Below are 14,091 nucleotides of genomic sequence, written 5' to 3'. Positions count from 1 at the left end.
GAGACAGTATCGCTATGGAAGTAGATTGCCCCATCTTCTTTCTGAGGAGTGGCTGATGGGTTTGAACCACCAGCCTTCCGGTTAGCAGTCAAGTGCCTTAGGCACTATGCTACCAGAGCTCCCAGGGGTGTATTCTAGTCATTAGTATTTTCTAAAGGCTCCTTATGTGATTCCAATGCACAGAAATGTGAGTACCACCATTCCAGAATCTCATCGTGTACTGAGGTAGGTTCTGATAACCGTCCAGGCAAAACCCAAGAGCTTCCTTGTCCTACCAAGGAGACACATGCTGCCTCTTAACATGAAGCAGGAATTTGTTATGAAGAAATGAGGGAGGCAGCACTGTTCTTGCTTATAAATATAATTTATTACCTGTTTAAAAATTCTTTCTTACATTTTGTACATGTTGGCTGACAGAATAAATGCAGGCAATTTACAAACCAAAGGGACTGCAGGAAAAATAGGGAGAGGCAGCCAGGGAGAGAAGAGAGGTATTCCCAGAGCTGGGATCCCTCACCTCCACCACACAGCTGTGCAAGGAGCAAACGCCCAGAGCACTCCTCCTTCACCAGGGATAGTTTAGAAAAGGAATTGCATAGAAGATACAGCAAGAGGGAATTCCACAACAACAAAAGAAGTGGTCCATATCTGAAAAGCCAAGGTTGTGAGGTTTTGTTTAAGAAAAAAAGAAATGACAAAAGCCCAAAACCCCAATCGGACATTTCTGTAGTTTAACTGTTCCAAGGGGAACAGCAGGTAGATTGCACAGCCTATTCAACACTACTACTGCAGTGGGGTTTCTGTGACAAACATTGGTGTCTCCTTTAGAAAGAGCAAAGAGGAAGGTCAGTCACCAACATTAAATTCAATGAGCACATACAACACTGTGACATTCGACACACGCATATAGAGTAGAGATATTCCCTGTTAATTAGGCTAAATGCGTTGTTTAGAGGGTGAAGGCTTTACTACCAATACTAGGTTCAGGAAAGAGTGAAGGAGAGAGTGCAAATCACATGTTCACCTTGTTTTGATTGCTGTCCTTTTTCTTTTCCAAGGCTTGGATGAGTATGCTTTCAGTATATACCCCTACATTTACAACTGTCATTAATGACTTTAAGATCATGAAAGTTCAAAGGCATTTGCCAGTGGCAGTAGTTTTCTTGCTCTTTTATGTAATTCTGAAACAGGTTTGTTTTAACATTTAGATCATAGTTCAGGTCATGATTCTGTGATGTTGCCTCACCATAGTGCTTAAGATCAGATGCCAAGGGTTCTTAGCCTTCATCAACTGTAGGCTGCGGATCAGCACAATTGCATCCAATTCACATTCTGAACTATAGTACAGAGGATTATGCAAACCCAGGTCAGTACCATCAAGTTCAACAGCATGTCTGATAGGGCATAAGGCCAAGTCCAGTAGACCTTTGGAATTTAAGGATGACACATATGATGTAGGCTTATTTGTAAGGGGCCCTGAAGTATGGTGACCTTCAGCCATTAATAATTTTGCTGAGGCACAAATCTGAAATAGCATATTAAGAGGCTGGTGAACAGTAACAAATAATTTGGCTGGTGAGCAGCTGACTGTAACTTAGTACAGCTTCTTTGTTTTCTACTCAACAGCTTATAGTCACAAACTAATACATACAGCAGGGATTTCTGAAGATCTCTGGATATATCCCTTAAATGTAAAAAGATCTAAGTATACAGAGGCTTGGGAAACAACCTCTTAAAACTGCTTGGTTTTAATCGCTGGTACATTTGTGGAGAACCTGTCAGTTTGTCCTAGTGAGGCCTTTCTCCACCACATTAAAAGGGGTGTGGGGCTAACTGGTCACATTTAGTTGGATGAGCCCATTAATATCCTACCACAGATTAATACAGGGAAGGGGACAGACCCACTGGAAAACCTGGGAAGCAAGAACTCTTCTGACATAGTTTTAAAGTGGGCTTTCTCAAAACAGGGACAACAACTAGGCCAATAAGATGAAAGGATCAGGGAGTTCACTGTTGAATGTAGTCTGGTGAGAAAACTCACCTAATGACATACAAAGCCATCTCCCTACTTTTCAAAAATAGCAGGTTTTCAGGCCAGAATTCTTGAAATATTTATGACTTCATTTTTCTTAGTTGGCCTGTATGGACACAGGCTTAAATTAACGTTGGTGACAAAATTCTTATTCCCCTTATGTCTTATTCCATTTAAAGAATCATTAGAGATGCAAGGGAAATCTTTCAAAGTGATCATTACAGCCAGAGATTATACAAATAGATGTGTTAGGGTAGAGAAATAGCACTTAGTTACAGAGGAAAAGGTTCTCCTACACGTTTCAGGCAACGTTAGCTGAGTAAGGTTACATAAAAACAATGCAAAAGAACACAAAACAAAGACAAGAATCCAAAGTGTAATAGCTGGTCCTACGAGGCACTCGAAAGGTAGAAAAATGTTTTAATACCTTGAGATAATATAAAGATATTCTTGCTTATTGGAGTTATAAAATCTATTTTCCACTGACCATTATCTTGACAAATAATTGGCTTTGAGCAACCAAGTTCTGATTCTCAAAATCTCCTCTGTTCCCAAATAAGACGGATGAAATCCAATTTTGTATCAACACTTTTCTCACATGCTCTAAGGTCTCTATGAAACTGCTACCTTGTCCAGAGCAACTGCTCAGCAAAAGTTCAAATTCACATTCAACTCGAAGACTGTAAACTTTCAATGCATCAGCGTTTTCTAACTTTATGCTCTCTTGCAGGTCTTAATTTTATATTTCCTTGGTTCGGTGGGAGTCAAGGCTTGGGTACTGTGGGCAGATAGTGATCAACTGACTCTATGTCTTCCTCATACAATGATTACAGAGAAGCAAGCAGACCAAGACACAGCTGCTGGTCCCTGACTGATCACACATAAGGACACATAAGACGTGAACCTTATTCTTTTCTAGAAGTAACAAGTATTGACTCCATCCTCTAAATGTTTACATTTACAGTATCTTAGTAACAAATTATGAGTAACATTGCTAAGAATGGGAATTCCATAGCACTTAATTCTCATGAGGAACTTGTACATAGACCGAGAGGCTGTCATTCAAGCAGAACAAGGGGATACTGCATGGTTTAAAATCAAGAAGGGTGTCTATCAGGGTTATATTCTTTCACCATACTTATTCAGTCTGTATGCTGAGCAAATAATCCAAGAAGTTATAATAATGTGACATCAGAATTAGAGGAAGAACCATTAACTTTGATATGCAGATGACACAACCTTGCTTGTTGGAAGTCAAGATTACATGAAGCAATTACTGATGAAGATCAAAGACTACAGTCTTCAGGATGGATTACACTTCAACATAAAGAAAACAGAAATCATCACAACAGGACCAATAAGCAACATCATCATGATAAATGGAGAAAAGACTGAAATTTGTCAGGGATTTCATTTTACTTGCATCCACAATCAACACCCATGGAAACAGCAATCAAGAAATCAGATACTGTATTGCACTAGGGAAATCTGCTGCAAAAGACCTCTTTAAAGTGTTAAGAAGCAAAGATGTCACTTTGAAGACTAAGGTGTGCCTGACCCAAGTCACATTATCTTCTGTTGCCTCACGTGTATGTGAAAGCTGGTCAATGAATAAGGAAGACCAAAAAAGCATATCTGCCTTTGAATTTTGATGTTGGCAAAGAATACTGAAAATACCATGGACTGTCAGAAGAACAAACAAATCTGTCCTAGAAGAAGTGCAGCCCAGAATGCTCCTTGGAAGCGAGACTTTGTCTGACCTGCTTTGGTCGTGTTGTCAGAAGGGACCATTCCCTGGAGAAGGATATCGTGCTTGGTAAAGCAGAGGATCAGTGAAGAAGGGCAAGACTCTCAACAAGATGGATTGACACAGTGGCTGCAGCAATGGGTTCAAGTATAGCAAGGATTGTGAGGCTGGCACAGGACTGGGTGGTGTTTTGTTCTGTTGTACATAGGGTCGCTATGAGTTGGAGCTGACTGGACAGCACCTAACAGCAACAGCAAGTTATAGGAGAAATACCTAAGAACAAAACCAAAGGAGCAAACAAAGAGCCCTCACTATTGAATGTGATCTTTTCAGAGTGTCTTGAACACAGTCCTCGTGACTTTTTACTAAAGAATGACACTACCTTTTGACAGCTGAGGGAGACAAAATATAAAATAGTAGCATATATGGAAATGACTAATGAATATGCTGTTTAATACTGAACACTTCACTCAAAGAACTGTTCTGCCCTTGAAGAGCTGACATTGAGGCTTTCCTGTGAGAATCCACATAGGAAGATACTTTTTTTGTGAAAAGCTGTTAGCTGTGATTACTTTGGCATTTCACATGCTTGTTGTCATCACCTTGAGCCCAGTTAACAATTATGAATCCACCTTTTCCTTTCAGATCACTTTAAGGATGTTTCAATGAGTCTGGTCAGAAGAAAATGAAAACAGCATGAAACCTGTGCCTTCAGAACACCAAGATCAGAAGGCAGGAGATGTTCTCCGTGATTAACAACTACAATGTTTTCCTCCTTACAAATGGTATGTATTCCCATTTGTAGACATGAAATTTACTTCTTCCTACATGGATGCCACTTACATTTATTTCTGAAGATAAATATTAGTTGCCTAAAAGTAAGATACTTTAAATAGGTTAAGCACAGTGAAAACGTGTAAGCATTAAAAATAAATTTTCAAAGGTTGCTGTATACAAATCTGTATGTTGTTGTTGTTATGTGCCGTCGAGTTGGACCTGACTCATAGTGACCCCTCCTTGGGTTTCCGAGGCAGTATCACTACGGAAGTAGATTGCCCCATCTTCCTTCTGAGGAGTGGCTGGTGGGTTTGAACAGCCAGCCTTCTGGTTAGCAGTCAAGTGCCTTAGGCACTACGCTACCAGAACTCCCACAAATCTTTATATATTGCTGTTATTTCTCTCATCAGAAAGCAACCTAAAATGTGTTATATGTAGATGAGCTGATAAAGTACTATGCTCATAATGACATGAAACTTTGAGATGAGTAATTTAAGCAAAAAAAAAATGTGAGAATAAGAAAATTAAAATTTCTCTATGTCTGTTTGCCATAAAAGTCCTACTGAACTCTGCAGGTATATTCACTTTGTCAGACAACTTTATTATTGTTACATGCCGTCAAGTCAAACCTGACTCACAGCGACCCCTCCTGGGGTTTCCAAGGTAACATCACTACGGGAATAGATTGCCCAACCTTCCTTCCGAGGAGCGGTTGGTGGGTTTGAACCGCCAGCCTTTTGGTTAGCAGTCAAGTGCCTTAGGCGCTACGCTACCAGACAACTTTAGGTAACTTTTATATTAAACTTAGGGTAGATTGCGGTCTGGACCACTAGGTGGCACCATTCACAAGTGATAGGTTTTTCCCATCCCAATGAAGCAAGTAGTTCTTTTCTCACCAGCTGAGTGAAAGTCCTAGAAATGAAAGACAGGACATATGAATGTTGATGAAGTGGATCGCAACGAAATAAACTGTTGAATCTAGACTTTCTTAGTTTGAGAGTAATCTAACAGACTATTATTTTACTCCAAAGGAGAAAGAAACCAAAATTCGTAGCGAAAATTATTTGACATAAAGGGTGTGATATATGTACAGAAGTGTCATTCACTTGACAGAGAATGTAACGAAGTTTTAGGACAAAGGAGCACCTCACTCATTAGGACTTACTCTTCCCTTTTATGGTTGTGATTGAACCAAAGACCAACAAACATATGATGTGAACCCCAAAAAGCCCTCAGTGGCTTCAATAATACAGTTTCTGTGCTCAATATTTCTGTGGTGATGACCTTTTATTTATTTGTCTATTTTCCTCAGCAAAAGCCTGGAATGATTTATTTGGACTTCTATGTATTTGCTTCCTGCTACATTTCACAGGCACAGAAGAAGCTCCTCTGAGTATCCAGTTCAGATCTCTGGTTCTTGATTCTGATGGTGACAGTCTTCCACCCCACTACTGATCAGCAATCATGACAAGTAAAATTTATTTTGAGATACAGCAGTGGACTGTAGCTATCCCTCCTCCTCCACTTTTTACTCCCCCCCCATATATATATCCCCCCCCCTTTTTTTTTTTTTTAACATAGAATACAACCCTACTACTTTTTGGTCAAATAGGCATTGGTACAAATATTATCCACTGACATTGTTTAGTAGTACAGTCTCCCCCTTCCACAATCAGTGTAACAACTATTTTTATATTTAGAAATCCTAATACAGAGGGTGGCCTGAGAGAGCCAAACAGGTTATAGAATATATGCCTAACACAGAAGATAAGAAATAACAGGCATGAAAGAAGGGGCTCTGTAACAAAAATATCAACAGTTCCTTGAGGAGGAGGCTGGAGGAATCTGGGGTTCTCAAAAAGTCACTAAAATAGAAAGGAGAGGAAATATGTGTGGAAAGAAGGAGTGAATTTATATAAAATGGTTCCTAATTCAGATCCTGTCAGCAGCCTGGGTGCTGCCAGTTCTCAAGTAAACCGCAGCCACATTTTGAAGGCTCTGAATCATACCCGTGAGTGCTGCATGTTCCATCTTGGTTTGGCTATTGGGCTGTTGATTCTTCTATTCCCCACCTGCTGAATGAATTGAGTTCCTGTGTTAAAACAAAGAGCTTGTAACGGTCCCAAGGAAACTTCCTGGCTTACACAAGGTAGTCTGTTTACTAACATTTTGCAGGATAAAATTTTGTAAAAGAGTGACATTAAATAACCTCTGCAAATGCTATTTACTATTTTGAAAGCAAAGATTAAGAAGGGAAAAAGAAGAGTGCATGAAATGCCTACCACTGGATGAGCTTGCAGGGTGGTCTTGATATGTCAAGAGACCACGACACTAATAGAACAGAATTTGTAAGTAGTCAGGAAGGCGAGTGGTCCCCAGAGACAACAAGAAAGTGATAGTTACTAAAGGGATGCATCATAATGCAATGACAAAAAAGACAAGACTTGAATACATAACCAATATGTTATAACTTAGAACAATTATCTTCCAAGTCAGAACTATTCAAGGGGCATAATGTAGCCCGGAAAAACAAACAAAATAACTAGGTGACTTTTTCTATTATCCAGGTCGGAGTACACTGTGGTCTTCAGACTGGTGAATGAGACTGGGGACAGCACACTGTCTGGTACTTTAGAACCTCAAGATGATCTATTCCAACCCCTTCATTTTCCAGGCGAGGGAAATAAGATCCAGTGAGGTTAAGTGAGTCGCCCAGCTAGACAATGACAAACCCAAAAGGAAAACCAGTTTCCTGATTTCCAGTTCAGAAGCCATTCTTCCAACCATCCTGCCTGGAAGGTAGAAAGAACAGCATGAGGGGTACACATAGGGCCACATGACCACAACACTAAGTTAATTCAATACAGAATGCTTCTCAGGGTAAGAATCAGGCAAAAAAAAAAAAAAACCCTGACAGAGCAAGCCTAAAGAACAGACTGACAAAGCCAGGAAGTATTTAATACCTTTCCAGGGCAGGATGGTGGCAGAAAGGTAAAAGGTCAAGGAAGCAATGACTGTTGAATTAAACTGTGACCACACCCTCACATTTTAGTCAATAAGTTGAGGCAGGTCTATGCAACAAATACTAAGGGCACTGGTAACAAAAATGGAAATTAAAAGAAAATCTTTTTACTAGAATATTTGTAAATGCTAATTGGTAATAATAATAATAATAATGATAATGATAATAATAACGATACTTTTTAAAAAATCACTTCAAATTGCATATTACAAACACACACGTTGTGAAGAAATGCTTGCTTGTGTGGTTGAGAATGAATCACTGTCTTCCCTGCTATGCTACAACTTTATTCCTCAAAGGGCACCAGCTGGGTCCCCACCAAGGAATAAGGAATCTTAGTTATTTCTCCTTTATACGTAGATTCTCCACTTCCCTGGTACAAACGGTAACACTGGTTCTACAACTTCTAGAAACAGGACACTCATGGGAGGATTATCTGAGACACTTGATGCGCGAGTTTTGTAGCAAAAGTCTGTGATTTTTCTGTAAATTACTAATGTGAAATAGACACAACAAACCGTCCACAGCTTCAACTTCAAATGATTTGAACAAAAATAGAACGAGCCATGGACAGTGTCTGTATCCCTGTCCAATTTGATGTAAACAACATTTGTAGAAATTGGGTTTGTTAAGAAAGTTCATCCATATATCTGGATAGCAATAAAAAGCGTTTCCTAGGAAACTGTAAGATCCTGTACCACACAGCATACAGCCCAACTACGAGGAAAATTAGGTTGATTTCTAAATTCAAGGTACAAATTTACACAATTTTTTTCAACTCCTATGATGATGTCCGAGTAAGTGGGCATTGTATATTGGTAGTTGTATTTGTTTTCCTTCTTTTTCTCGCTGCAATCTTGCCTGTGAAGCTCATTGGTCTAGTCTGGATTTCCTCCTCAGCTGTGATCCCCTGGATGACCACAGACTCTGTGTTTTCGTCCTTCATTTCCAGTTCTAGCATGGGTCAATACTGTCCTTCTGCTGCTAAAGACACTACTGTTTCATGTCTTCCCATTTCTTCCAAGACAGCTGCCAGCATGCTTAGGTTTCCATCTGGGAAGTTCTGTGCTTCCCAAAGATCCAGGATCACACCAGTGGGGCTCGATTTGGTGGCAAAGTAGTTCAAGTACCTGCAGTTGGGAATAGGAAATGTGCTGAACAGCATGATTTATGGACCTATTTTCTCTTCTGCTTTTATTTAGTTAAAAGTTTCTGTCTCTCCACTTGCCCCTTAAGGATCCTAATCCCACTTGAAAAACTGGCTTACAGCAAGATGTCCTAAATAACTAGCCCATATTTAATTAGATCAGCCCCGGCAGGAGATGTGATGTTTAACTTTGTTAACCTCACGTCTGAGTAAGATAATTTAAGAGACAAAATGTCTATGGGTCATATCCTAAATAGGAAATCAAGAGACTTATGTTTTCTTTCCAGCCCAGGCTCTGATGATCTTTGACAGGTCAATGCCATGCTTTTTACTCGGTAATGATGACATTACACCCTACAAAGTAGAGACTCTTGAGGTCTTTTTACAACATAATACCAATACTGTGTTTAGCATGTTAATTACTCATCAAGCATTGTATCCTGCTTAACAGGAGATGGGAATAATAATACTTTGTTGTTGCTATTGTTGTAGGAGCTCTAGTGGCATAGTGCCTAAGGCATTTGATTGCTAACCAGAAGGCTGGTGGTTCAAACTCACCAGCTAATCCTTGTAAGGAAGGCTTGGCAATTTACTTCTGGAGAGATACCACTTTGGAAACCCGAGAAAGGGTTTTGGCTTGCTTGTTGTTAGGTGCTCTCCAGTCAATTCCCACTCATAATGACCCCATGTGACAGAGTAAAACTGCTCCATAGGGTTTCCTCACCTGTGATCTTTATGGTGACAGATTGCCAGGTCTTCCTCCCACAGAGCCACTGGATGGCTTGAACTGTTGACCTTTCTGTTAATGGCCGGTGGATTAACCGCTATGCACTATGGCTTCTTAATGATTACTTTCATGAACGGATATATTATTTAGGAGGATTTAGCCCATCAGCTTTGCACAGTGCTTCACAAAACCTGATACTTACAAAAGTCAGATTAAGCCCAGTTCCAGCTGTGGAATTGAATTTGACTCATGGTGACCTCTTTGTGTGCGAAGAAGAACTGCCCCATAAAGTTTTCAAGGTTCTGATCTTTCAGAAGAAGACTGATATGCCTCTGGGTGGTTTTGAACTACCAGCCTTCAGTTAGTAGTCAAACACTTAACCATTTGGGCCACCCAGGGACTCCTAGATAAATCTCTCAATACCATGCTTGCAACTGGTCAATGGTGCAAGGTGCGTTAAAGGAGCTTAATGCATTTTTGCAGAATGAAACCGCAAATAAATTGTATGGATGGAGAAAATGAATGCTTCCCTCCGTCTAACAGTTACTAATCCTGGAGTCTTATGTCTAACAGAAACTGGTCTCGGAGCCTGGTCATACCCACCTGTCCAGGTTCAGCTTATGGGCCAGCATCCTCCAGTCATGCCCTCTGGTCTGTGGGGCATCCAGGCTGCTACAGAGCTTCTGCCTGATGGGGAGAGGGATACTGAAAGCACTAGGGCCTGTGATGGTGGTGATGGTGCTCGCTGGATCCAGCAGAGGCAAATCAATGCCAGTAGGTTCCTATAGTTCAGTAACAGAAACAACACAGTATTATTTCTGAAGACAAAAGCAATCCCTGTTGAAACCATCAGCATAATGCTTTGTTTTGAGTGATAAGGAAAGAATGAGTGCTATTATTCTCCTTAGGAAGAATGGCTTCTTCTTGGCCTGGAAGTTGCTATTTCTTATATGTAACCTTGCTGAGAAGAAGAGGTGTAATTTGCGCTGACTTTGCATAGCCTTCGGATTCATGGGTCTTCGGTGAGGGCTGGGCTACACGGAAAGCTCTTTCGATGTTCAATAACAGCTTCCCTGATGGGATTCTCCAGGATGCAAGAGGAGAGAGAGATCAACGCTCCTAAAGGTTTAGATTTCAGAAGGGGAGACACGATCAAAAGGGCAGTTCTTTGAACAGATCTGAGATTAGAGGCTGAAAGTTCAGAGCTTCTGGAAACCGCGTGACCCTGAGGGGACTGCCCTGAGTAAATGCCTGAGTAAATTCCTCATCTCTCTTCTGCCCAGGATGGCTCCAGTGCTGCTTTTGTTGAATGAAATGGAAGTCAGCTCTCTTCTAAATGAAATCGAATTAAGACCTAATTTTTAAAAAGAAAATGGTAAACACTGTATGCTGCTAAGGGCAAGCTGCTGACGGCATCCTCCAATCGCTGTGCATCCTTATATTTGTAAAAATCTAATTTTAGGACAGAAAATCATAAATTGGCTCTTAAAATAGTTTCAGCTCATAAAGCAGCATAAACGCAAAATCTGAATTTCATCCGCAGGAAAAACTCTAATCATTTTCTGATGACTTCTGCTGGCTAGAAAAGGAAAAGCAAATGTTGCCTAGGAACGATTAAAGCAATAAAAGAAAATCTACTTAATCTACTTTAAATGTCATCTCTCTTCGTCAAGCAGGTAACTCTTGGGTGTGCATAATGTTGCTGGGGGATAAACTAGCCACACACAGTGGCAGCCATCATGAAATCGCTGGTGTCTTGATGAGTGCTCAGATGAGGCGATCAGTGTCATCATTGCCCGGAGCCCCTCAAACCCCACCAGGTAGTGCCGCAGTGATGCCTGGAGCAGCGGGAGCACAGGCACTGTGGGCGGGAGGGTAACCTGAGCCTGTGTCCCTGTATCCCTGGGTCCCCATGACTGAAAGTAAGTTCTGCATTCTAGGATCAGCAGCCAACATACACTTCAGGGGTTGTGTAATCCCACTGCACAGAGGTCATCTGGGGGCTTGGAGGGCATTTTAAAGCAATTTTTTTTTTTTTTTTTTTGCTATAATATGCACAGTGGTGATGATTGTGATCACATCACAGTATTTGGCTTTAAAACCCAAAGCTTGACACACTGATTCTGAAGATCCCAATGGCTCCTTTGTGTTAGCTCTAGCTCAAAGCAGGATTTAAGACTGGCATAAAACACAGAAGCAACAAAGGGGAGCTGGAGTCACTGAACGAGGAATACATCTTCCAGATCCCACCCTCACCCTTCACCCCCCCCCCAAGCAGGCACAGAGCTCTTTCCAAGGGACCATGAGGAGAAGGGGTTGAAAAAATGGTGGCAGAGAGTGATCCGTAATGACATGTCAGTGTTTCTCAATGGAGTTACGTTTAGGAGATCTGAATATAGGTGTCACAATGCCTCTATCAGGCATAAAAATGGTGTATGCATTAGTTGGGGGTGGAGGTGAAGAGAAATTCCATGTTATTTCCACACCTCAATCCCATCACCCATGATGAGGTCCTGCTTGTTTCTTGTCTGGACAATACCAATAGACCCTAGTTGGAAACCTACCACATCCCCCAATAAAATATGACCCTGATCCCTCTATTACCAGTTGGTAGTGGAGGTTAAAGTCTGCACAGGGAGAGCTTTGTGTTTTGTAGCTCTGGTTCATGATTCCTAAGATTCTTTGTTCTTTTGACCACAGTAACTCCATACTGCTCACCTATGATCTGAGCTACAAATCTGTGCCAGATTAATCTTCTTAAAGCAGCACAGATTTCCTCTTTCACTCTTACTAACAAGTTGCCACAAATTGGTTTGACTCATGGTAACACAACGTGTGTCAGAGTAGAACTGCTCCCTAGGGTTTTCAGTGGTTGATGTTTTCATGGCCAGGCCTTTCTTTTGAAATACCTTTGGATGGACTTGAACCCCCAACCTTTAGGTTAGTAGCTGATCACATTAACCATTTGTACCACCCAGGGACTCCTTCATCCTCTTAAGTTTTAAATGCCATATCCTTGCCCTTTCTTATCACATGAAGTCTTAACTTTTATTCAGGCAGTGAGGGATATTTACATGACTTGCCTCACTGGCTGGTGTGAGGCTAGCACCCAAGCAATGCATGTAAGGAACAGAGCTGAGGTTTGGTGCATAGTAGGAGTCTTATTTGCTTCTGCTACTTGACATTCCGACCCCAACATTTCTCAGGTCACACTGTCCTTCATATGACTCATACTCTCTTCAGACCAAACCACTCACTATTCCCTGCACCTTTTCTAAGGACAGTTCTTCATCTCTGACAGCTCTTCAACTTTTTCCTTAATCTTAGTTGGGCAAACCTGTCAAAGGCTGATCAAAAGGCATGTGTGGCAAGCTTTCTCTAAACAAACCCACTCAAAGGTATCACACTAGCACACCTCCCATAAAACTTTCCACAGCTCTATGGCATTCCTTAAGAGTCTGTTCTGGTTACCTAGTGCTGCTCTGACAAGAATATACCACAAATGGGATAGCCTTACCAAATAGGAGTTCATTCCCTTACAGCTTGGCGGCTTTAAGTCCAAGTTCAAAGTGCCAGGCTCTAGGGACTGGGTGAAAGCCCCTCAACCTTGGTGTCCAGCTCTGCCTCCTGCTCCCGGCCCACTGGAGTTAGAGGCGTTTCTTCACTCAGACAGCTTCTGGCTGCTGAGGCTGACAAACCCAAGGTTGACAAGTATAAAGGCACAGTCCCGATGTCACCAAACCACATGGCAGGCCATTAATTTAAGTCCATTATAAGTCCCAAGGTTAGCAGAGCATGGCAGGCTGCGGAACAACCACATGATTACATGCAGCATCCAAGCATGCCATACACTAGAGACCATTCCCAAGGCTTCTGTTTATATACAGGAAGCAAACCACATCCCAAAGGCAGCTACTCAGCCGCTTGTGGTAGATCCCACCATGGAGTTGATTGCCAATCTCATCATGGGGAGTAACCACCACCAGCTGCCCAGCCACTTAACCAGGCCCAGCCAAGTTGACACACAAACATAACTACCACAGAGTCCCTAGGTGATATAGACAGTTAAGCACTGAACCACTAGCTGAACGTTTGGCCATTTAAACCCACCCTAAGGTGCTTCAGAAGACAGACCTGGCAATCTACTTCAGAAAGGTCACAGCCTTGAACCTCCAATGGAACAGCTCTACTCTGTACAAGTGGGGTTGCCATGAGTTGCAATCCACTCAATGGCAACTAACAACAACAAAAACATGGCATTCTTTGTATTCTGTTGGTGTGTGCTGGTTGTATTCATGTGTTACTTTCTTCCCAAATGTCTTGGAAGTGGAAGTATTTTTGTCATCCTCAAAAACTCTATTCTACTCAGCACAGTGCCCTCCATATTAATTAACATTGATTAATTAATATTACTGTTGTTGTTGTTGTTAAGTGCCGTCGAGTCGTTTCCGACTCATAGCGACCCCATGCACAGCAGAACGAAACACTGCCCAATCCCCACCAGCCCCACAATCCCTGCTATACTTGAGCCCATCATCACAGCCACCATATCAATCCATCTCATTGAAGGCCTCCCCCTCTTTCGCTGACCCTCCACCCTACCAAGCATGACATCCTTCTCCAGGGAATGGTCCCTTCT

At 41.6% G+C, this 14,091-nt stretch overlaps 1 protein-coding gene across 1 annotated transcript in view; it reads right to left on the bottom strand.

Annotated features, from left to right (window-relative positions):
• Positions 1 to 8,542: 8,542 nt before the first annotated feature.
• UNC5C (unc-5 netrin receptor C) overlaps positions 8,543 to 14,091 on the bottom strand; it is a 585,103-nt gene continuing 579,554 nt past the window's right edge. The window contains exons 16-17 of the mRNA XM_007946393.1: positions 10,056 to 10,234; positions 8,543 to 8,708 (exon numbers count right to left, since the gene is read on the bottom strand). Coding sequence (XP_007944584.1) covers positions 8,543 to 8,708; positions 10,056 to 10,234 — 345 coding nt within the window. The remainder of the gene's footprint in view (positions 8,709 to 10,055; positions 10,235 to 14,091) is intronic.

The sequence above is a fragment of the Orycteropus afer genome, unplaced genomic scaffold (genome assembly GCF_000298275.1).
Source record: "Orycteropus afer afer isolate SDZICR_OR568_19922 unplaced genomic scaffold, OryAfe1.0 scaffold00159, whole genome shotgun sequence".
NCBI lineage: Eukaryota > Metazoa > Chordata > Mammalia > Tubulidentata > Orycteropodidae > Orycteropus > Orycteropus afer.
This window is presented reverse-complemented; position numbering and strand designations above follow the sequence as displayed.